The 23,985-nt window shown below is 49.9% G+C and overlaps 1 protein-coding gene and 1 pseudogene across 2 annotated transcripts in view; both read right to left on the bottom strand.

Annotated features, from left to right (window-relative positions):
• Positions 1–6,910: 6,910 nt before the first annotated feature.
• Positions 6,911–12,837, bottom strand: ANKRD60 (ankyrin repeat domain 60). The gene is made up of 3 exons (XM_081257170.1): positions 12,833–12,837; positions 11,709–11,874; positions 6,911–9,500 (listed from the first exon to the last, which is right to left on the bottom strand). Exons 2-3 carry the CDS (start codon positions 11,770–11,772, stop codon positions 9,196–9,198), a joined length of 369 nt encoding a protein of 122 aa, XP_081113296.1. The 5' UTR covers positions 11,773–11,874; positions 12,833–12,837; the 3' UTR covers positions 6,911–9,195.
• Positions 12,838–13,501: 664 nt separating this feature from the next.
• Positions 13,502–23,985, bottom strand: part of LOC308629058 (serine/threonine-protein phosphatase 4 regulatory subunit 1-like) — a 69,751-nt pseudogene continuing 59,267 nt past the window's right edge. Inside the window, exon 13 of the transcript XR_014017917.1 lies at positions 13,502–13,572. The product of XR_014017917.1 is annotated as a serine/threonine-protein phosphatase 4 regulatory subunit 1-like (transcript). The remainder of the gene's footprint in view (positions 13,573–23,985) is intronic.

The following is a 23,985-nucleotide window of genomic DNA, read 5'->3' as shown; positions in this document are numbered from 1 at the left end:
GGGCAGCTGTCAGGACCGCAACCCCAGGCTTGAACTTGGCATCCTGATGGTGGGGCCAGCCTGAAGCTGATCCCCCCTGGAGGTCCCACATCCAGTTCACAGGAAGGCAGGGGACAGGGGACACGTTAAAAGACACCACAGAAACTGGCCTTGCTAAGGGCAGTCGTGTCACCAAGCTGGATGGGCTCTCAGCAGCTTTCAGCTCTGATGCCCACGCCCTCCGCCCACCCCCAGCCTTTCCCTCCTCCCTCGCCAGCCCCTCCTCTCCTTGTCTGCTGGCTCCCCTTTTCCTGAGCCCAAAACAGAGGAGACCCCCGGCCTCCCTCCTCTGTTCCATCCACAGCCCTCTCCCTCCTGCTTCCCTCTCAGATCACCTGCTTGCCGACGACCCCAAAAACAGGGGTCCGGCGAGTCTCTCTCCTGTGAGCCTACCCACAGCATCCCCGTGGGTGCTGACACCTCAAACATACCCGCTGGAGGGGGTGAAACGGTGCCCCTGGAAAGATGTGTCCAGCTGGAGCCTGTGAACGTGCCCTTATTTGGGAAAAGGGTCGCTTTACCCCCTCTCCCATTCCCACACCTCCAGCACCTGCCGGCCCTGCTCCATGCTCCCTGCCGTCACCACACTGGTGGTTCGGCCACTGTCCTCTGGCACCTGGACACCGGCAATACCTCCAGTGATCTGATGGCTCCCACTGCTGCCCCCTACAGAACAAGGGCAAGACCATTTGCCTGCAGGCCAAGTGGACACACGGAGGGCAGGCCAGGGGCCGGTGCCGTCTCCCCCTTCCCAAGAGCACCACCTGACCTGCAACACAGAGGCCGAGGGAACAGTCAGACGGAGGAGGAGGGCAGGTCTTAGGGGGTCAGCAGGAAATCACCACTGGCAGAGGCCCAAGGGGGGATCTCCAAAACCCACTAAGTGCCTGGTACCCCCAACAGAGAGACTTTGGGGGTCAGGGGAGAGCCACACACAGCCCCTCTAACTTCCCCCAGCATCCCAGGCCCACCCCCCAGAGACACAGAAACAGCTGGGCAAGTGCAGAGCTGTGGAGGACAGGACATAGAGGCCAAAGGCCCAAGGCCGCCAGCCAGCCGGGGACAGCCCTGAGCTGGGGGAGGGACAGTGGAGGAGATGGTGGTTTCTACGGGGCCCAGGCTGGATTTTTTAAGACTTGCAAAAGATGGCTGTTGATTTATAGAAGTAAATAGCCAAAGGATCTAGTAACTCCCTGAGGCAGGGAGAGGAAGCCCACAGGGTGGGTGTGCAGGGCGACAGCGGAGCAGCAATAAGACCATTCCCGATGGCCTGCGATCAGAGCGGCCTGGAGCCCTGTCACACGTGAGGGCTCAATCACGGCATCTGCTGAACGCCGGGGTGGATAGCAGGTGAGTCACCTCGCCTCATCACCAGCACAGCCATCTGTCTAAAAGTCCAGGGCTCCAAGCTGCAGGGGACCGATTCATTTCTTTTCAAAGGAAGTGGCTTTGCTTCCCAAGCCTCTGTCACTGTGGGGCAGGAATAATAACACCTCATGGGGTCTTTACAAGAAGCAAATGAGATACTTTATAGGCTGGCCTAAGCAGACCTGATGCATTTTTTTTCATCATTTAAATAGAATTTCTAAACCATCATGAGATGAACCAGGTATGAAATATACTGCAGTCTGCTGAAAGGTGGAGATAAATCATGAAGTTCTTTGAAGGTGTAATTTGGTAAAAATAGCAATTCTGATGAGTGCTCATTTTTAATCTCAGCCCTTCTCTGGGTGCCATGGCTTATACTTCGGGGAAAATATGGAGGATCTTGAGTTTAATTTAGCAAAATTCTTTCTTGTTTTTCTTGTTGCAGACCCTCCTGGGTGATAAGACATTAATTTAAACATTCATGAGAGTTGCAAGGAAGGTCCTAGACTTTTCCTCCCTTTGGGGGGGTTAAAAAAAATAAAATTTATCTCTAAAGCTGGCTGGCTCTTATTCCTGACCCTAAGACCATTGGTGAGCCCCTAGAGGAAGAATCTTTGGGGGGCCGTATTTCTTTCTAAAATTCTTGTACCATTAATTTTATGTGAAAATACTATCCACATAGTTACTTTTAAAAATATCCTATACTATGCCAAGATCAAAACAGCATAAAAGAATCGAATGGAAAGTCCTTGGGGTATAATGTCTAAAGGGAGAGGAGAAAATTAAATGCAGCAGGATCTACAACCTGCACGGGGGGCTCTGGACGTACTCCCGTCTGGATGGAAGGAACTCTCGGGTGCACCAAGTCCATCCGCGGTCTCGCTACGACACCTGGTGGCCGCCGCGTCCGCCCACCTGAGGCGGCAGCGCTCAGCAGCGCCACCTGGCGGGCGCCCTCGAGCTGACCCTGGGAGGCCTGGAGAGAGTCTTTTGTCCAAACCAAAGACTGAGATTGGAAGAAAATGCTCAGGCCCCCCAGGGACCTGTCCTGCTGAGGCTCCGATACAAGCCGAGAGCGGACGAGGAGGTGTCGGTGGGGTTTGATTACCTGCTCTCCATCCTGCGTTCTGTGCTGCCTGGTGGTGCCCAGCCCAGTGGTCCGTCCTGGTGAGGCTCAGGGTGGGCACTTCTGCGGTGCTTTGAGAGAGTGCCAGTATCTTCTGCGTTTTACAAGCAGGGAAAGGGGCCCTTAGAGAGGTAACCGAGGTCACAGCCGCCAGAAAGTCCTCCCAGGCCGGCTGGTTCACTCCCGGAGAAAGATCATGGTCTGTGATCAGGCAAGTTTAATACTGTCAGGTGCTTCTTAGAACCATGGTCTAGTGTCAGGCATTCTCACTCTGCCTTTTACATGCTGTGTGACTCTGGGCAAGTTGCTGACTTCTCTGAGCCTCAGTTTCCTCAAATGAAAAACGGGCATGGATGGACTAGACTGTGTTCAGTGCCACTCAGCACCAGCATCCCTGGGAATTTGTTAGAAATCTCAGGCTCTGCCCCCAAACTTCTTAATCCAGGATCTCGGGAGGCAAAGCCCAGCAATCTGTGTCTTAATAAGCACTCCCTGGGACTGATTTGCACTCAAGGTTGAAAACCTCTGGCCCTCAGGATTACTGAAAAGATTAAATGAGATAATTCATGCAGAATGTCTGGCCTGGGATAATTGCTCAATAAATGATAGTTGTGATTCTCAAACTTTGGAGAGCTCAGGTGGGAGGTGGGTTCGCTTCTTTTCCTTTTTCCTATTTTTTTAGTTACAAATGTAGGACATGCTGCTAAACACAGGATTGCTTGATGACCCAGGGATTCCCCTCCTGGGTATGTACTCAAAAGAAACAAGTATTCAGACAAATCTTATACACCCATGTTCACAGCAGCATTATTCACAACGGTCAAAAGGTGGAAACAATCCAAATGTCCATCGACTGACAAATGGATAAGCGATGGAATATTCTTCAGCCATAAAAAGGAATGAAGCACTGATACATGCCACCACGTGGATGAAGCCGGAAAACATCATACTAAGAAGTCGATACATAAGGCCACACATTGTATGATTCCATTTATGTGAAGTATCCAGAAAGGGGCAAATCCACAGAGACAGAAAGCGGATTGGTGGTTGTCTAGGGCTGGGGGGGAGGGAGAAGGTCAGGGGGACTGTTACTGGGTCCAGGGTTTCTTTCTAGGGTGATGAGAATGTTCTGGAACTAGATAGGAGTGATGGTTACACAACACTGTGAATGCACTAAATGTCACTAATGGCAAATTTTGTTATGTGTATTTTGCCACCATAAAAAAAAAAAAAAAAAGACAAGACAGGCCAGCTGTGATAATTCAGAGCTGTGTAGAGCAACCCCGCGGCCCCAAAGTAAGCAATGTTAAGAGTTTAAGGATCTTTGACATCATTCTTCTTGCTCAGATAAAAATGTGCTTATGTGCACATTTATTGGATTTGCCTCCTTTTTAGAATTGTAACTCCATCAGCTCACACATATTTCCTAGGCAACTTGCTGTTTTTCACTTAATGACACATCACAGACACCCCTCGCGGCTGTCCCTTGGCCTGGACATACAGATCAAGTCATTTTTTTTAATAGCTGCAAAATGTGCCACCATCTTTCCCAGCGGTGGGCATTTGGAGTGTTTCCTGGCACTAGCCACCAGAAACAGTTGCCACAAACATTTGCACACGCGTACCATCACGGAGTGGGGCTTCATCTCTGTAGGATGGACTTACAAAGCGGGGGAGCAGGGCCTTCTGAATACCTACTGTCCAATCGAAGTCCGGCAAGGCTACAGGACTCTACAAGCTCCCCTCTGCAGCACCAGAGAGAGCCGTGTCCCAGACACCCGTGTACACACGCACACAGGCACATCAGCACCAGGTGTTATCAGTATTTATCATTTTTTCCAATCGCAAATTGACAATGCACACCCACCCAAGGGGTAGAAAGGGATGTTGAATTGATGCATTGATTTGATTTGACAACTGGGGAGGTTGGCCTCCCTGTTACGTGCCCAGGTTTGGGGGATCCACGGACCCTCACAGGACATGATGAATGTTCTCCCCAGAAAACGTGTGTTTTGCGGACAATTTCAGGGGTTCAGGCACGGAAGCTGTCCGGGAGCCCCTGTGGCTGAGCCCTTCTCTTGAGTTTCCAGCGGGGCCCAGACTGCCGCAGCTCTGACATTTCCGATGAACACAAACAGCGGTGTTTTTCTAAATGTTAATGGGTTTCTGTGCCCTCTGCTGGATGCGCGTGTAGTCAGTACGCACTGCAGAGGCAAAGCTGAGAGACTGGAATTTTCCTCTCACCTTAGAGCTTTATTGTTTCTTTTCTCTCTCTCTCTCTTTCCTGCAGAACTGGCCCTGGATTTTTAAGTTCAGAACGACTTTCTGGACCCTGTACTTAATACTAAAATCCGCACGTTTCAGGGAAATTATTTATCTCCCACTCTAGGAATGATTAGTTCTGGACGGAGACTCTCATTGTATAAGGTTTGCTGAAAATTTATGAGGCTCTGGACACCGGGAGTGTATTGATTCCCAGTGAGTAAACATTTTAAGCAAATTAATTGGTGGTAGTAATAATAATAATAATGGATACTATTTTTCAAGAGTCTGCTCTGTGCCAGGCATTTCATCCCTCCCATGATGACAGGGGCAGATTTTATTACCCGAATGTTACAGACGAAGAAACTGAGGCTCTGAGAGATGCAATTGCTTGGCCCAATGCCACCCAGCCAGCAGCAGAGGAAAATACTAAATGGGATCTGCTGGACGCCAAGCCCGGGCCCTTCCCGAGGACAATTCCCATTGCTCATTGCAACTGGGCTGAGAGGGAGATGATGGGGGTCCTTGTGCAGGTGACAGTTTTCCCCGAGGTCACGTACTGGTTAGGAGCGGAAAAAGGAAAAGAATCCCAGCCCACAAATACACCGGAAACAAGACGATGTTATTAAATCCTGGCAAGACACTGTTGCCTGCGGAAGGCTGCTCTATTTGTGTATCTTATCAAAGCTCCCCTTTCGCAAAGGTCAGGGGGGCGTCCGACTTACTAACACCAAGCGGAGACTTTCCTCTTGTTGGAATTAAAAGGATTGAGAGCGATGTGAAAAGGGAATAACTCTCACCCTGTGTTTCGGTGGCACTTACTGCAGCGTCAGGGCCAACTAAAGTCCCCTGAGGTGCCACCAGTGGGTGCCCTTCGCCTCCCTGGGAAAGTCTGGTTGGTGACTATGCTTCAGAGAAGGAAGCGTTCAAGCCGGAGACAGAGGAAGGACTCAGTGCAGCTGAAACCCCCCCGGACGAGTCTTTGGAGAGAGACGGCCACGCACCCAAGCCCTGGGCGGAGCTGAGAGACCCCAGGCAGCCAGGGGTCCAGAGGGACAGCCAAGGCAGATGGAAGCAAGGTGGAGGTGCAGCTGTCACCGTCCTCCTTGAGCGAGTGGTCGGCCTCTCCAGAGGGGCTCCCCGGTTCCCAAAGGCTGTTTTCCAGGCTGGCATAAGGTGCACGTAGCGTCCCTGACGGAGGGGATGCTGAGGGGTCCTTCATCACGCGGCCGCCAAGAAATCCAAGGACGCTGGACAGCACTTTCCTGGGGGCACTGAGCTCAGAGGTCATCAGTCTCATGGTGATCAGAACTTGAGAACCCAAGAAAGGCACCAAATGGTTCTCCTATTTGCCCCCATCCCCCGTCGATCATCGACAATTGAGCCCATGACTTCAGAAGGAGTCGCAGTCAAGCTCTCAGACGAAAAGAGCTAGCATGTACTGAGTACCTCCTACCTCCCAGGCCCTCCCAACAACCTTAGGGACCAGGCACCATGGCCACCCTCCAGCCTCCTGTACCTCGGAGCAGTAGGGAATGTGCCCAAGGCCACAGGGCAGAGCCACCAAGATGCAATCTGGGGTCCGAGCCCTGTATGTCCATGCTACCCCAGTAGCAATTCCACTCTGGCAACTGAGAGTCCAGCTTCATGGGAGATACACAATAAGGAGGAGGGAGATGGATATTATACTCAGACAACTGACAGTAGCTCCTTTCCGAGAGGAAGCCTGTCCCTCTCCATGCAGAGGTGAGGCCGACCTGGGTGATGGCAGACCACCGCTGCTTCACCACAAAAGACCATCCCCAATACCTCAGGCCTAAAAGGATTTCAGGGTCCTACAAAACCATTTGAGATCAACCTCTTTTTTAAAAAATGGACACTAATATGTATAAAATAGACAATTAATGAGAACCTGCTGTATAGCACAGGGAACTCCACTTCGCTGTACAGTAGAAAGTAAAACAACATTGTAAAACAACTATACCCCAATTAAAAAAAAAAAATTTCTGTTGGCTCCAAAGTGTGACCCCAAAAAACTTCAAATGTTGAATGAAATTTTCTGCAAAGTGTAAGATGATGGCAACCAATTGCAAATCAACTCTTCTGAGGCTATGGACATATTTTATTGAATAGGTGATACAGGCTTGTTTGAATATAACAGCTAGAATGTTAAGATTGTCTAAAAGGAAGAGCCCCCAGGACCTACAGGACTGTTTTAATGACCCCGCCACACACCGAGCAAAATGTCACCATGGAGAGTATGGAACTCACCTAATTGCCGGCCAAGTGTTTAGCTGAATTGGGGGTGACAAAGACAGAGGGCTTCCCTCCAAAATTTTGGGGACAAATGTCAGGCAGCTGGCTCTGCTAACAATAAAGACAGCAGAGCAAAGCTCCCGGAAAACACATGACTCTGAGTCACACCACTTGTTAAGTTAAAAGGGTGCCCAGGTCCCCCTGCCAACACACCTCATTAGCTAAATGAACTGACCCTGCTGGATAAGGTTATTTAATATCTGCCTATTGACTTTGGAGAACGTCTGCCACAAACAAGATCTCAGTTTTGACATTGTTGATGCTGAGCTGTATGTTTTTTTCCTGACTATTATTTGTCAAACAGATTGCTGAGCTGGGTCCAGCCACGTCCACTGAGTGTAAAGCCACGTCACCAGCACGGCTCTTACTTGCCACGACAGCGGGAAATGCGGCCAATTAGTGTAAAAGCGGAATCCAGTTCTTGGGATGTAAGTCAGAAAGAAGGGTGGCTGGGATACAGTGCCATTTTCCAGCACCTTCAAAAACAGAACTTCAACGGTCGAGAGACTGTTGCCACACAGACTAACTCCGGAAGCCGTGTCAGGATACAGGGCTTCAGAGAAACATGTGTGGCCACGGGTGGAAGGGGGGACAACGCTTCCCACCCGGCAACACTCGTGGCCATTCCCGCCCTGTGGCTTCAGAGCCGGGGAAAGTTCCAGTGAGTCTTAGGTTGCTTCTACCCGTTTCCCCAGTGAAATGAGTTAGTTTAACCATGGTCGGCGGTCCCAGCCGTGTGCCTCAAGTCTCCTACTCCTTTTGTTCCGTACGCTGATCTTAACATAATTCAAGCCAACGCTTAAAAATCAGGACTTAGGGCTTCCCTGGTGGCGCAGTGGTTGCGAGTCCGCCTGCCAATGCAGGGGACGCGGGTTCGTGCCCCGGTACGGGAAGATCCCACATGCCACGGAGCGGCTGGGCCCGTGAGCCATGGCCGCTGAGCCTGCGCGTCCGGAGCCTGTGCTCCGCAATGGGAGAGGTCACGACAGTGAGAGGCCCTGGTACTGCAAAAAAAAAAAAAAAAAAAAAAAAAAAATCAGGACTTAGATCAACAAGCCAGGTTTCCAGCTCTGGGAAGCTCTGCAAAGATCTAGCTGCCTTTGGCTCACCTTTCTGCTGCAGCTGAGTCACAGTGCCCCCTTCAGACAAGGGTGTGCGTGTCAGTCCGCCCCAGTCCTCACCCCTCCCTCTCGGCTCCCACACCCAGCTCACTCACCCACAGGGCAGCTTTTGTGGGTGTCGAGCCCAGAGTTCAGCATAGACGCTGCCCCACAGTAGGGATGCTGGAGCTACCCCAGTTCTAGCAGGAAAGGAGAAAGCTAGCGGGAGGCGGGTGCTTGGACCTTTGGGGGTGGGACAAAAGGAAAAAGGAAGCTGCCAGGTCAAATCCTTCCCCTTACGAGCTCCTCATCACCTTTTACACCGTCTCCTCCAAATCCAGTGCCAGCTTATCACCTTTCACCAAGAGTAACCAGGCGCCCCTGTGGAGAACCAAGCTCTTAGATGCCCCCCAGGTCAGCCTGGCTTCTCGCCCAGCCCCACCTCAGACTCAGGCAGCAGACCCCTCTGGAAAGGTTCAGGAAAACTTCTGGAACATTGCTAGCTTAGGGAGCATCTAGTGCCATGAAGTTTACAAACTGAAATTCACAGGTCACACTGCCCACGGCCTGGTGACGTTTGCCTGTGCTGGTCTTGTACCGTAACAACAGAGCTACTCTCATCACGGCTATGACCCCTGTTACGCCAATGCGTTAAGATGGTGTCCAGACGGGAGAGAAGGTAATTGGTTCCCATCACCCCAAGCAGCGTTACTGGATTCAATGAACAAATAGCTCAAAAGTAAAGGCTGGCATGGGAGCCCGTTAGGTCTGTGATGGACTTAGGAAATGAACACAAACTCACCCACTTCCATCAATACCCTCCTCAAGTCATTTACAAATAGGACAGATGGTTTCATATCTGATTCAGAGGAACTGCCACGTTTCCCAGCCTTCCTCCTCACCCAAAGCCACTGGCCGCCGTGGATCTGAACTCAGGAAAGTTACCCCAAGTCAGAGCTGACATGCAAACGTTCCCAGGTGGAGCTACGATTTGTTCTCCTTCTTGGATCCAAACCCGGCCTTGACTCTCTGAAAAGCCTTGTTCACGACAGGGTCCATCGGGTCCTTTGTCCCCAGCTTCACCATCCAGCAGAAGAGGAACATCCGCCGCCTACTCTGGCTGCAGCTCAGGCGGCAGGCAAGGGACATGGGCGTCTCCCCCTTGGCATCTCTGTCGTCGATGGAGGCCCCATATTTGAGCAGGAGGCTGACACAGTCCAGCCGGCTCATGGCTGCAGCCACGTGCAGGGGCGTCCTGCCCACTGGGGATCTGCCCCGACAGTTGGCACCTGGGAAATAAGAAAGTTAGCTGAGGGAGGGCCCCCTGCTGGCAGGAGCCAACCTTCTGGAAACCCGTTCAAGAAGAGAAGCATGGGAAGGGCCGAGGCTGGGAAAGGAATGCTTGGAAGAACGAATAACCAACCGAGTGCACGGAGGGGGGCACTGCTGCATCTCCCCCCTCCCACTCAGCATCCAGCACTGCCTTCCCCCCCCAACCCCATGCTTCTCTTACGGCAGCCAATGACCCTCCTACAATGCCTGTACCAATCTCCCGCTCAAATCCCATTGTTGGCATCTACCACCCTTGGGGCGATGATCTACGTCTTTACTGCTCTGTCTCACCCACCCACCCTTATCACTCCAGCATTACCCACCTCCGTGATCTTCTTTGCCCGCCCATGATCTTCCTCCCCCCACCCATGCTCCGCTTACACCAGCCTTCTGGCTTTATCCCGTCAATATACCTGCTCCCTTATCTTGCCCCAGGATCTTTGCATATGCCATTCCCTTTGCTAACAACACTCTCATCCTTTTTTCTTTTTTTTTTTTCTCCTGGGCTAACTCTATGTTCCTTGAGGTTTCATTCACTTCCTCGGGAAAACCTTCCTTAGCCCTCCTCCCCACAAATCTCCCTGCATTTGTTCAGCAGACATTCTGCGTCTCCAGAACACGCCATGCACGACTGACCATGGAATTAATTATTTGTAATAATTTGCTGACTTCCCTTCATAAACTCCACAAGGGCAGAAAACACGCTTGTTTTGATCACTGCTGTTTTCATCCCCGGCACGTAGCACGATGCCTGGAGAAGACAGGCGCCTGGGAAATGACAGATGATGGGCCGCCTGACTCATGGACAGACTTCACTTCGACTGAATTCCTCACTGCCTCCTGCAGATGGATGGGCTAATGACAGGTGTCCAATACGGACTTGTTGAATTGAATCAAATAGCGGGTAACAAATATCATGACACAGAAAACAAGGCAATTCAATTACATGCAGCTGACATTTCGGTAGCCAGTGTTTATGAGCTATGGCTGGTCGGTGAGGAAGTTTTAAATAGGTTCTCACAACACTTAGCCTCAGCCCTGGTGCCTCTTCACAGCCACTGTCTGCAAAGGACAGAAAACTTTGCAAAGCTGCCTGTAAGTTTTTAACTGGTGCTTTCAAATACATCACAGCTCCATCAGAGGGAAAATGACTTTTTATGAGCTTAACGGACGGCTGGGTTGTGAAAAGCCCATATTTCATCTTACAACAGGAGAAGTGAAGAAAGCAGTGGAGGAAGGAGAGGAGGAGAGTCAGAGAAACCTCTGCCCATCCAGACGTGCAGCCCCAGCATCCTGCCTGAGCATCTGAGATGCTTTCCCAGCTTGGTTGGTGGAAGTGGGGGAAACAACACAGCGAGCCTGAGCTCAAGGCCGAAGGCTGGGAAGGAGGGGTCTAACTTGGAGGCTAGTTGATATGGGAAACCCTCAGATGAGGCCCCCTCCTGAGCCCCAAACCATTGACCAAATACCACATTCTTCCTTTGTCCCGAGGAAGCCAGTGGCCTGGGACGTCTGCAACTGTCTACTGTTGGGTGAATGGTCTACACCTCAATCAGTGGGCCCCTATTCCCAAAAATACTCTACATCCAGGGAAGATAAAACGTACTCCCACAGAACCTCATGCAAAACCTTTTAACTCGGAGACAAGGCAGGCTAAGGCTTCTATGTCTATGGACAGAGACAGAGTGAGAGTAATTGCCCTTTGGTGGAAGAGAGATGAAAAGAGGGTGTGGGGCAAATTCAAAGAGCTTCGAGAAAGGAGACTGGCTAGCCTGCCAACCACCAAGGCGGGGATGCTGGTTTGGGGTTAGACCCCTCGGACCACTGCAGAAACGGGACTTGGGGTGGGAAGAAATAACAAACAGGATAGGAATATCCCCAGCGGAGTGTCTGGTCAGACGCAGTAAACCAGGAAGCCCTGTGACTTGGTGTCCTGAAAGGTCCATCTTCCTGAGCCCCGGCCAGGAGAGGGGACACAGCCTCCAATAAGCATGTCCAAAGACCCCCTCAGACAGGGACTGAGTGGCCCGATGGGGACCTCGATTGGTGGCTGACAAACTTGGGTCCAGGAAACCATTACCGAAGGGACCAGGAGGCAAGCCACTGTCCCCCTTGCCCTCAAAAGAACCGCCCTCTTGAACGTCCTCAGCTGCCAGCAGAATTACCGTGTTCTAGAAGGTACTGAACAGCCTCTGAGTGACCCCTGTGTGAGGCAACGTATAGCGCCATGAACGCTCTTTGAGAAATCCACTTCTTCCACTGCTTGTCATCAAAATGCTGTGAATTTGTTGTTCGGTAGGAAGAATCTTCGGCGACACCGAGGCAAGACAGCTGGGCGAGATAAACAGAGTTACGCACGTGAGTCTGGGTGATTTCAGAAGTGCAGATACACCTGGCTGGTGGGTGACGGGACACTCTGGAGGGAAAGTTTGCTTGGATGCCACATGCAGGCTGGTGATGGGATCAGAGAGCGGAGAAGCTGGAAACGAGCCAGGGGAAGACACGTAACTCTCTCTACACGTCCAGGAAATACGAATTTACCATCAGGCAGGCTTGGGAGGCAGGAAATTCTTCCTGTCCATGTTTTGAAGAGAGAAAATAGCTTTTCTGGGTGTCCAGAGGAAGGGGGTTACGGCTCTGAAGGAAGACCCCAGCCGACATGGCACGGCCTCCCCAGAGGGGCACAGGCTTCTCTGGAGATGTGATGGATACTGGCCTTCCGGTCTATTTTTGGGCCCATTGTCTCCGTTATCTTTTGGGACACTCTGAATTCTGCTCCCAGGTGAATAACAGCCCCGAGATATAATCATCACGTGGAGAATTAAGGCTCTGAGCACAGGACGATGACTACGGGCTCCGACAGAGAGGAACCTGGTCGCAGATGTGCAGCATCCGGTGTGGGGTGAAGCGGGATGTGAGGGGCCCCCAGCGGGGTGACAGCAATTCTGGTTCAAGAGAGGAGGGACTCACCCACCACCCATGTCCAGAGCAAGAGCCAGAAAGTCCAGGGACGGACACAGAGCCAGAGGGGAAGCAAGGGAAGGCAGGGGAAGAGGAGCAAAGCAGGAAGGAACCAGACGGGTATGCAAACAGCTGGGTGGGCCCCGCCCTTCCTTCTCAGGCTCAGGCTCCAGGGCAGCAGGTCCTGGCTGCGGTCCTGGCCCCGCCACCCCCGAGCCCATTCCCCCTTCCCAGACCTAATCCCAACGCCCCTCCCGCACCCAGCCTTCCCTGATCCCCATCCCAGCCAGAAGTAAACTCTCTCCTCCACAAGCTCATAGCTTCTCACCCGAATTTATTTTCCAGAAAGAACGTGCACTTGTCCCCTCGTGTCTGAATGATCCATCTTCACTGTTGGGTAGACACCCTTCCTCCTCTTGCCTTCCAACTCCCACCCCAGAGCCCAGCTGAGCACCCAGCTCAAGGCCTGGCCAAGAGTTAACGGCACCCACTGTGTTTCCAAGTCTTTCCCCCTTGGGCGAGGGCAGACCCCCCAGGGGATTTTTTGCAGCATTGAACACTCTGGGCCACACGTTTCCAAGTGATCTGGCATCCTCCACTGTTAACTTAGGTTTTCAACTTTACAGGATAGACACATGAATAGAAAACGCGTTGCCCTGGCTCCTTTTGGGGCACGGTGAGTGGGTTACAAGTCACAGCTACGTGGACGCAGTGAAATCGCAAAAGCCAAACAGCAAATGGAAATACTCGACTTGATCATGATGACATGAGTCCTTGTTATCTTTTTCCTCTACGCTGAAACTTTTACCCAAATATTCATATTAAAGACTAAGCGAATCCCCCCCCACACACACACGCCCACAATTTACAGCTGGTTCATGAAGTATAATATCCATTTAAAGAAGCATGAAAACACCTTACTGGAATCCTCTTCCACAGCCGCCAAAACCAGTTCCGTCCATCCATCATAATGCCAGATACATAATGAAATAATTCCACCAGGAACAACATCGTGGAACTTCAGCGGAGCGTCATCCATCAAAATTCCTACAGGGAATGATTTTTTCTCTAAAAAGAAAAATCGGGCATTAAAGATTAACTGTTACATTGGTTTAGTTAAGAGATTACCTGACCTTGGGTATCACAAGGATAATTTGAGAACCTTGAGCACTACTCTCATTTGATGACCCTGCATCCGCCTGTTTGTGGTTATTGATGCTTTTTAGAAAATTAATTTGGCTTAGCTCAAAGAGGAGCCAAACCAAAAAAAAAAAACAAACAAAAAAAAAACCAGCAACGATTTATAAGATTCTGTAATTGTAACTTGACCTATGGCAAAAAAATACATGAGTGAATAAAAGTCATTTCAGGAGGCAAACCCTAAGTAGAGTTACTTGAACTTGAAGTGACTGTATATTACAGATGTGGTGCAATGCGGTTATACAAGTGATAGATGTTAAACTAAAATACTAACTAATTCTGGTTAATCTTGTCATTAGTTAGCTTAAAGAGGTAATAATGACAAAAATTTGTTGGATCTTTCAAATTGTAGTCTGTGGCAGACTACAACCTTGGCGCTCCTGACATTTGGGGCCAGATCACCCTCTGCTGTGGGGTCTGTCCTGGGCATTGCAGGGCATTTAGCAGCATCCCAGGCTTCTACCCACGAGATGGCAGTCGCCCACTCACCTAACTGTGACCACTGAAATGTCTCTAGATGTTGCCAAATGGCCCCTGGGGGACAAAATTGCCCCAGTGGAGACCCTATGGTAACATAAGCATCTCAGTGACGTGGGATGGAAGAGCTCCTTTCTCTGGGAGGTTCTCCCCAAACAGCCCCTTCCTCATACGAAAGAATGGGGGCCGGGGGGTGGATCCACTCACACTTCCTAAATTCAGACCCTTTGGGGAAGACCATCAGAATTAGTAGAAGAGGATTGTGGAAAATTGCAAGAAAAATGCAGTTGTTTTTAGTTTACTTTTTAAAATACACACACTTCTTCCTACGTGGCCACCTGTAACCTGGCTGAAGGCTAACAGAGTCATTTGTTATCTCCAATAAGCGGTGCCCAGAATGGAACCTCTCAACTCTGCCCAGGTTGGATTATCATTTATTCCGAGTAGAATTCATGAGCTTTTTGGTTTCATGATTGAGTGATTACTAAGTGCCTGTACCCAGCCCCCACATGCTTTAAACCTCACGACGGGCCAAGCTCGTCCTCTCCATTTGCTGCAGGAGCGGACGCAGGCTCGCATGGCCAGCGAACGGCAACGCTGGGACTCCAGACCTGCCTTTCCTCGGGCACCATGTGATGCTCACTCTAGATTTTGCTGGCACCCTTTGGTCCCCAGCAACTCCAGATGGTGGATGTAAACGCGGAATAGTGATTAGCCAATCTGTTAATTAGGGTCTTATTTGTGGTTCGAACACAGAGAATAATCAGTAATTAGTCTAAGTAAGACAACTCGAAGACTTCCTAACAACTTTGAAAAAAATGGAGCAAGGCTGTGTGTTTCCCTGAGAAAGACGAGAGCACAATTCACACATGCTAAACAGCTCTTAGAGAAATCAGAGCACATTCTCCTTTTACAGGCAGGCAGCAACTGCCTTCAGCTTAGACAAATACTAATTATCATCGGCTAAATAAGTTATTAGAGTTGACAACAGACGTGGAAAGGTGACCCGCCTCCAGGAAGATGTTCACCCCCCTTTAGACTCGTGTCTCTCAGGGTTTTCACACACATTATCCCATTTGATCCTCGCTGGCAACCTTTGAGGTGGGTGAAGAGACATCAGGCTGGTTATTTATCCGCAGAAGCCCAAATTTCTTCTACTGACGTGGTGTACCTTCTCTCCTTGTTTGCGTCAACAGTAAGGATGGCAACCAAGCTTGAGAGAGGTCGAGCTCCTAACAGTTGCTAAGTGCTTGCTGAGTGATAGGACTGTGACATCAGTGTTAAGGCACTCCATCCCTTTCATTCCCTCTTAGCTTTCTTGAATTTATTGCTCAGCATAGCTCATCGGCAAAAATACATTAACGGAAGGGGTGGCAGACATCTGTAGTTCAGGACACGTAATTTTCGAATTACTTGTTTTGGAACTCTTACTAAGTTCTTCCATAGCTCACTTCACTTTTAACACATTAAGCACAGGTACATCTCTTTCCCGATAAAGCCTCAAAAATGCTCCAAAGCATCTTCCAAATACCCCTATAGCAAAGCAAATACATCATGAAAAATGCTTAACCGATTTCCAAGAGGGCAAAGGAGAGGATTTTGGCCTTCAATATACCTTCTGAGTCTCCCGAGTCACTTCTGCCTAAAGGGGGACACGGCACTGAGAACCCTAGAGCTAACGGGGCTCTGCTTTACAGATTGGGAAACTGAGCCCCGGAAGCACAGGGCCTGGGAACACGATTCTCGTGGAGACTGGCTGCGATCAGACCTCTGTCTCCATGGCTTCCCAGCCCCTGCAGTGTAACTGCAGTCTCTCTGCAATATCGGCTGTTCACTTTCTCTGTGCAGCAGACCAGAGAGTTTTTTATAGCTTAGTTTTCTTGAAGTGTTTTTGCATTGATTTCAACCGGGTGGGGAGATGTTGGAGCCTGGGGGCTTTGACCCTGTTCTCATACCCTAAATACTGTAGGGATCAGATCGGGACAGCCAGGTCCTCAGGCTGAGGGAAGGAGACCGATGGAGGGAGCGATGGGGCTCTAGGGCCCTTGCCCAGCATGGGGTGCCTCCCCCAGGGGATTTGTCTGGACAGGGGGCCTTGAGGTCCTGAATTCAATCACAGTGAGCTTCGGGCACTGGGTTTCGATTCCAGTTGGGCTAGCTTTGAGCTCCTGACATCACAAGGGCACAGCTTGAGATTCGAGGTTCTGATACGGACTGGGTCAGTGCCAGTATTCGGGGTTCAAACGTGGACAGGGTTTGAGATTTGGGGTCCCAATGAGGGCAGAGTTTGCTCTGGATTGGGGTTCTGATGAAGGCAAGGTTTGCTTTCTGTCTGGGAGTCCTGGTATGGGAAGGGTCTGTTCTGGGATGCAGAGTCCTTCTGTGGGCAGGACTTGTTTTGGGGTTTGGGGGTCTGATGTAGGCCTGGGTAGTGTGGCAACTGGGGGTAAGGAATCAAACAGGTCTGCCCCGGGATTCGGGGGTCTTGATAGTGACAGGTTCGGCTCTGAGATTAGGAGTCCTAATATAGGTGGGTTTGGTCTAGCATTGGGGGTTCTGGGGTGGATCAGGTTGATGAGGGATTGGGGTTTTCAAATACAAGCAGAGTTTGCTTTGAGTTTGGGGGCCCTCATGTAGGCAAGGCTCATTTTGAACTTTGGCTTCCTTACACAGATACGGCTGGCTTAAACCTTGGAGTGCCAGTGTGGACGTGGTTTCTGTAGAGGTTGGAGGTTCAGGTATGGGTAGACTGGACTTGAGTTTGGGGTCCTAGTGTGGGCGGAGTTTGTCTCACGTCTTGGAGCCCTTCTGATGACACTTGGCTTTGGGTTCTGCTTTCGTCATGGTGAGCTTGGGAACTAGCTTTCAGGTGTGGGCAGAGTTAACTTTGAATTTGGGGGTCCAGATGTGGGAGGAGTTCACTTTGGGCCCTGGCATCCTTACGTAGACAGAGATGGCCGATGGATTGGGGTTCAGATGCACAAATGGTTAAGCAGAGAGTGGGGCTCAGAATTGGGTGTACCTGCTCTGGGATCTAGGGTCATGATCTGGGTAGTAGGCTTCACGCCCTGGGACTTAGGTTTCTGTCGCGAGCCGGGGTCACCTGAGGATTGTGTCTGAGGTTCAAACGTGCATATGGTTCGTGCAGAGATATGGGGTTCCGAAGAGGGCAGAGTTTGCTTAAGGCTTTAGTGTCCTTGAGTCTACACGGTTGCTGGGAGGACTTGGGGTTCGGATGGTCACATGGTTAGCCTGGGGATTGGGGGGTTCAGTCTTAGGCAGGTTTGTTCTTGGTTTGGGGGCCCTGAAGTGGGCAGAGCTTGTTCCGAGCTCTAGAGTCCTTGCATGGACACCGCTGTAAAGGATTCAGGGTTCTGGGGTAGTCATGGCAACCCTGGAGAGTTGGGGTTCAGTCTTGGGCAGGTTTGTTCTGGACTTGGGGTCCTTGCACGGACGTGGCTGGCTGGAGGGCTGGGGGTTCTGGTGTCCCACAGCCCAGCACAGGGACTTGACGTTTAATTCCATCTGGGGTCCTGACACGAGCAGCTTTGCCCGAGGTTGTGAGGTCCCGCTGAGGACAGGTGTTTCAGACTGGAGGTCTTGTGTGGCACTGCTGGCTTTGGGACTTGGGTCCCTGATGAAGACGTGGGAGATTGAGGGTCTGGTGTTGGAGGATCCTGCGGTGGCACCGTCTGTTTCGGGATTTGGGGTCCTGACGTGGACAGGGCTGGGCTTAGGTTGGCAGGCCAAACTAGACAGCTAGCTTTGGGCCTGGAGTCCCAGCACAGGCAGGATTTGTTTGCAGATTAGGGTCTTGCTGTGGACAGGCTCTGCCTGGAGATTTGGGGTCTAACGTGAAGCTCGGCTTTACTGGAGCTGGGAAGTCCCTATGTGTCCAGGGTTAGCTTTTCCACCCGGGGTTTCACGGGGGTGGGGTTTGTTTTGACATCTGGGGGTCCTCCTCAGGGCGGGCTTCCCTTCCCCCACTGCGGGTTCAGAGGGGACTGGGTGCCCCGGGTCGAGGGAGTACGCGGGGCCAGGAAAGGGGTCGGGCAGGAGCCACCTTGGTCCAGGTACTGGAGCCGCTGGAGGTGGAAGGGGATGCCGGCTATTAGGTCCAGCTCCTCTTTGAGCTCCCGCACCGTCATGTCGCTGCGGCAGCCTGTCCCTCGGAACCATCTCCCAGGAATCCTCCAGCAGCACACGCATGACGAAGACGTCTGAGGCCAAGTCGAGCGCCAGGATCACAGCCTGCGGGTCCCCGACGCGGCTCCGGCCTCGGGCGCGGGCGCGGGGCTGCGCGGGGAGGGGCCGCGGAACGGCCGAGCCCGCCCCCCGCCCGTCCGGCCGGCCGGCCGGGCGGCCCGCAGTGGCGTCTGGGCGAAGGGCGCCCCCCGGCGGCCTAGCCGCCTCCGCCTCCGCCTCCGCCGCCGCCGCCGCCGCCCGGTGCCGGCCGCCCGGCCCGCCGCGCGTCATCGCCGCCCCCGCCGCGGTGGCCCCTCCGGGACGGCCGAGCCCCCAGCGCCCTCAGTGGGCCGACGGGCCCGCCGTTAACAAAGGCGGGGCTCCACGTGGACGCGGGTGACGCGTCTTCGATACGGGGAAAGGGCCCGGGCGCTTCTAAAACACTGGGAGGATGTATCGAGATCCATCCAGCGGCCTCACCGAGGCCGCGCGCCCCGCAGAACCAGCTGGGCCGCAGCCCCGACTCCTCCTCGCCGCTTCCGAGCTGCTCTCACCGTCAGCTCCTTGAAACTGGCAGACGAGGCGGCTCGTGGCCGTTGTTAGGCAACTGTGACCTCCTCTCCATGTCTGTTTAAAATACAATCATTGCACAATTCGGGGCCAACTACCTATAGGAATTATGCGTGAATAACGCTCTAAATCATCTTTGCATGCGTCGTCTACAGAGGGTGGTAAAGTGCAGACTTTAGCCATGCTTAACAATCGTTATTTCTTAGCATGAAGGAAAAAACCAACATTGCAGAAATATGACCCCTTTCAAGCCGATCTGGGCCCAACCTGACAGTGAAAAAACCTGACACTTGGCCACTCCGGAAGTGGGAGACAGACCTTCCTGAAAATTTGCAAAGCTACATCAAAATCCGTCCATGTTGAAAACGTTCTCGAATTCTTGAAGTGCGAAAGGTGCTAATGAAAACACTTAGCAAGGAGGAAATGTCCACTTGGGGAAAAGATGAGATGGTTCTATTGTTGAGATGCCTTTCAAGGCAGCTGTACCTGTGAGAAACTATCTCGTGCTTTTCCATTAATTCACCGGAGGAGACCGAGTGCTCAAGAAAACAGGAAGCTTCCCTTCAGTGGTCAAATCACAGACACTCAACACTGCACCTAAGAACAATTAATATGTGAAGACCTAAACTGATGGAGAAGCTACAGGAGAGGACAGCAAGGGCAACCAGAACAAGCTTAGAAAAATCTCAGTTGTTACCAACGAAGAATAAAATGCAAGCTTTCAACATACTTCTTGCAGAGAAGTTAATCATAAAAATAGCTTTCCACTGGAAAGGCATTATAGAAGAATTTGAACATATAAACTGAAAATTTAAAGGTTAGATTATTTATTTACCAAAGAGTCTCAACAAATCTCTACCATCACATCTGATTCAGCAGGCAAATCCTACACATCACAACACCAACTGATTTGTTTTTTCCTTAATGGAAAATGAAGCTCTGCACAGAATACAAGATTCCAGTTGAGTGATTCTACTTGCTGCTAGATCAACAGATTTTACAACATGATAATCTCAATTTCTAGGCAATAAAAATAAATTAAAAATTGCTTGTTACTGAAGCAAAACAATACCTCCATCTATTGACTTTAGGCAAGTACTAAATACAAGATAGATTGATTTTTTTTCCTTAATATGTAGTCTCCAATGTATTAACTCACTCTTTGCTGAAGTTGTCAAAATGCTATCCTGGGTTGCAATGTGAAATTCTCATACATGTGCCTTATTTTCTTTGGCACGGTATAGATTCCTTCCTTTCTTTTTAAAGAGTCAGCCCAGTGGAATTTGGGGGAGGGGAAAACATCCTGTATACCAGGAAATTCAGTATATAGCTCCAGAAATTTTATCTTTAAAAAAAAAGAAAAGAAAGATAAGGAAAAGATCCAAGGGAAGAGTGAAGCCAGCTGGCGCGCCCTTTGCAGCTATAGCTCTGGGACCCCACGTGGGCTGCCCTTTCCTTCCCTTATGCTTGCCTTTGAGAAGATACAAGTAGAAACAAGAAAAATAACTTCAGCATACATGTACGCAGAATTTAATCAACTGTTTATAGAGCCTTGAGTTATTAATTAATGCAAAACCTGTTTAAATTCTAGAGTATCTTTCCCTTAGTCTGAATTTTAAAAGCACGAAATCTAAGTTCTGTGTACTTAGATTTGAAGAGTATCATAATTTAACCTCCCAAATCACTGGCATTTGTGGCCAACTATATAGAGGGATCAGAACTATGAGTTCCTATATTTTGTTAAGATTCTAAAGCATCAGATATAAAGTCAATATCCATGCATCTCAGTGATCAATTTCCCCCCACCCCCAAGTTGTTAAGCAAATGATAATATATCCATATAAGAATGAAAATCTTTCTGCTATTTATGCCTCTATCAAAGGCCAGTACCTATCTTTATGGAAACAGTTCCTGCAAGAAGAGGAGGGGGAGAGTGCCTCAGGAAAAGTTCCGAGTACAGTTTACAACAAAAGTACAATATTAGAAAGACTGCCATAAATCAGTCTTTAGTAGATTTCTTTAACTATCACATTTTTCAAAAGCAAACAGATTGGGCTATATTTGCAGCAACTCAAAGTGGAGCGTAAATTTAAGTGATGTATTTGTTCTGTTCACTGATAGGAGGCTTATCTTACATTAATATATTTTCTTCCTGTCACGAGTTATTTACGTACGTACAGTATTTCAGTTAAAAATAAAATACCATAAACTATATTTTATAGGAAAGCATGAGGGAAGCCAAATATACACATCTGTCAAAGACTTAAAAGCTTCCAACAATGTACTTTATTTTGGGGGGGGGGAGGTGTTGGCTGGGGGGTTAAATAATATAGTCTGTAATAGAGAAAACAAACCACTCACAGGCAGTCTGATGCCATGGAGGTCCCCCCCCTAACCCGCTCAGTGACCCACCTGGTTCTACAGCCTTTTCACAGATTTCCTGATCAGGCAGGCAGGGGCCCAGAAGCGCAGCACAGGCCGAGCCACCTGGGACTCCTGCCCGTCCCAGCAGTAGTTCCCGTGAGTGCAGACGGGAACGGGGTCATCTGAACGCACAGCATCAGAGTTTCAGAATCTGTCCTCCCTGGGCAGGTATGATACAATCAGTTCCCCTTCAAGGTATGGTGAGCAGCATATGCCACACATGAAATGACCAGACTGTGAGCGATCACAGACTCGTTAATTCTGGTTTCCTAGCATGGTAGCGTCTATACTATTCCGCCGCTTTGGTTCTAGGGTGGCAAAAAAGGAAACGTCTTGGTCCCGGTCGGACTGCCAAGCTAAGACAGTCTCTTCAGCGACTTCAAGATGAGGGTTACCGGCATTTCTAAAACACACTAAAGAGGAAAAAAACATGAAATTGAATTACATGTACCATAAACTGTGTTCAAAAACATACTCTGGTTTGGGTTTTTTTTTTTTTTTAACCACGTCTCAGGACAATAAACCATTTTTCATAGAATAAGTCCTTTAAAATGATAACATTGCTTGAATCAAAGAGTATTTCCTAAATTTTAAAGACAAACTTCTAAGAATAGGCATGCATATTTTTTCAACTATAACTAAAAATCTTTTAATATTATCTTTTCTTCCCTCCAGTACAAAAGAATTGGCAACATAGAACACAGGAAGCGGGGAGCAGGTTGCTGGCCAGATGGGGTGGAGGATGGGAGGGAAGTGGCAACAAAGGGATATGCAGGGCAGGAGATAAGATGTTCTCCTGAATATGTGGTGTAGAAGTGAACTATACAAGGGACACAGTCTTATATTAAGTCCTGTTCAGCTTTAAAATAACTGACTAGGTTGGGGTATAAACTTTTTCCGACTGACTACAAAATTAATACCATTAAAACCTAACCATAGTTAATGCTTAAATTGACTACCTTTCATAATCTTTCTCTGTCATAACTTAAAGTTTATAAGAGTTTCCCGCATTTCTAGAAGACTATGTAATACTTTGCATTTCAGCATGTTTATTAAACATAAAACTGAGCTATCTTAATTCTTAGTCATTTTATAAATAACATAATTTATGCATAAAAATTAACATATCAATTTATATAATAGATCTGAAGTACGCTACCACACAATCTGCCACAATTCCCTAAAGAGGAGATTTAGCTGCTGCCTGATGAAGTTTAAAGTCTGTAAGCTCAGAAAAATGGTCCACATACCCTTTTCCAACAGTGTCTGTCTTAGACCTTTGGTGAGCAAAACCCTTACGTTTGGCACAGGATCTGATGCAAGGCTTAAAAGGCTGGGGAGTAAGTGTTCAACAAACTGGTCCACAGGGATACACCCCTCGCTCACCACTGCCTGTGATGAAGAGAAAGCCAGAGCCAAAAAACGGACCTTTTTCAATAGTGATGAGCACGGTTTTTCTAAAAACATACACTTCTGTAATTCCAAAGAAGTAATTTCAGGATCTTTTGGTCTGAGGAGTGTGTGTGTGTGTGTGTGTGTGTGTGTGTGTGTGTGTGTCTGAATTTTAAAATCTCAACCACCGAACTTGGTTAGAAACACAGTCAACACTTTTATAATTCATTACCAAGCACTGGGGTACAAGTGGTGTAATATTTGATGGGGAAGGCAAAGGCTTTGGAGTCAGACAGGTCCAGGTTCAAAACCTAACCTGGTCACTTCTAGCTTCGTGGCCATGAGTAAGTGGCTTCACCCTTCCGGGCCTCGGTTTCCTCACCTGTACCATGGAGTAGCAATGGGGATGGCAGATCATTTTTGCAAAGGCTAGCGTAGCGCCCGCCAACAAGGGTTGGGAACCTTCACGCCTGTTACTCGCCAGAGCTCAGGCTTTGAGGACAGGGGCCACGCCTATCACATGACAGCCAAATCCCAGACCCCAATTCAGTGCCCGGCCCTCCGTGAACAAGTAGCATTTACTGCTGCTCTACTTACAAAGAGTCGTATGTGGATTCTCCCATTTCATTCTCATAGCCAGCCATGGAAATCAGACTGAGCCTAGTTTTGCAGGTGAGTCCAGTGTTGGGGTGATACCCAAAGGCTCAAGACCCACAGGCAGCAGCAAGGTGGAGATTCCACTGCAGGAATGTGGATTCTACATCCTGTAGCTCTTCCCACTACAGGGTAACAACAGCAGCTGATACATGGGTGCCCGAGCTCAACATCTGGCAGACCTTACTGTTAGGAGCAGGTGTAGGATGAGAGGCCCGGCACACAGAGGCCATCAAAAAGGTCAGCCAGGGGCTTCCCTGGTGGTGCAGTGGTTGACAGTACGCCTGCCGACGCAGGGGACACGGGTTCGTGCCCCGGTCCAGGAGGATCCCACATGCCGCGGAACGGCTGGGCCCGTGAGCCATGGCCGCTGGGCCTGCGCGTCCGGAGCCTGTGCTCCGCAGCGGGAGAGGCCACAACAGTGAGAGGCCCGCGTACCGCAAAAAAAAATGTCAGCCATCCTCCCCAGCCAAACATAAGTCACGCCCTCGTTTCCAAGATGCTACGTAGAGAGGGCGACCTGAGGGGCTGACCTTCACCTGAAAGAGACGAAAGGTCCCCGAGCCGCCCCGCTGCTGT

This window comes from Mesoplodon bidens, assembly GCF_964165515.1.
Source record: "Mesoplodon bidens genome assembly, chromosome: 15".
Classification (NCBI taxonomy): domain Eukaryota; kingdom Metazoa; phylum Chordata; class Mammalia; order Artiodactyla; family Ziphiidae; genus Mesoplodon; species Mesoplodon bidens.
The sequence above is the reverse complement of the archived record's forward strand: the minus strand, read 5'-3'. Positions and strand labels throughout refer to the sequence as shown.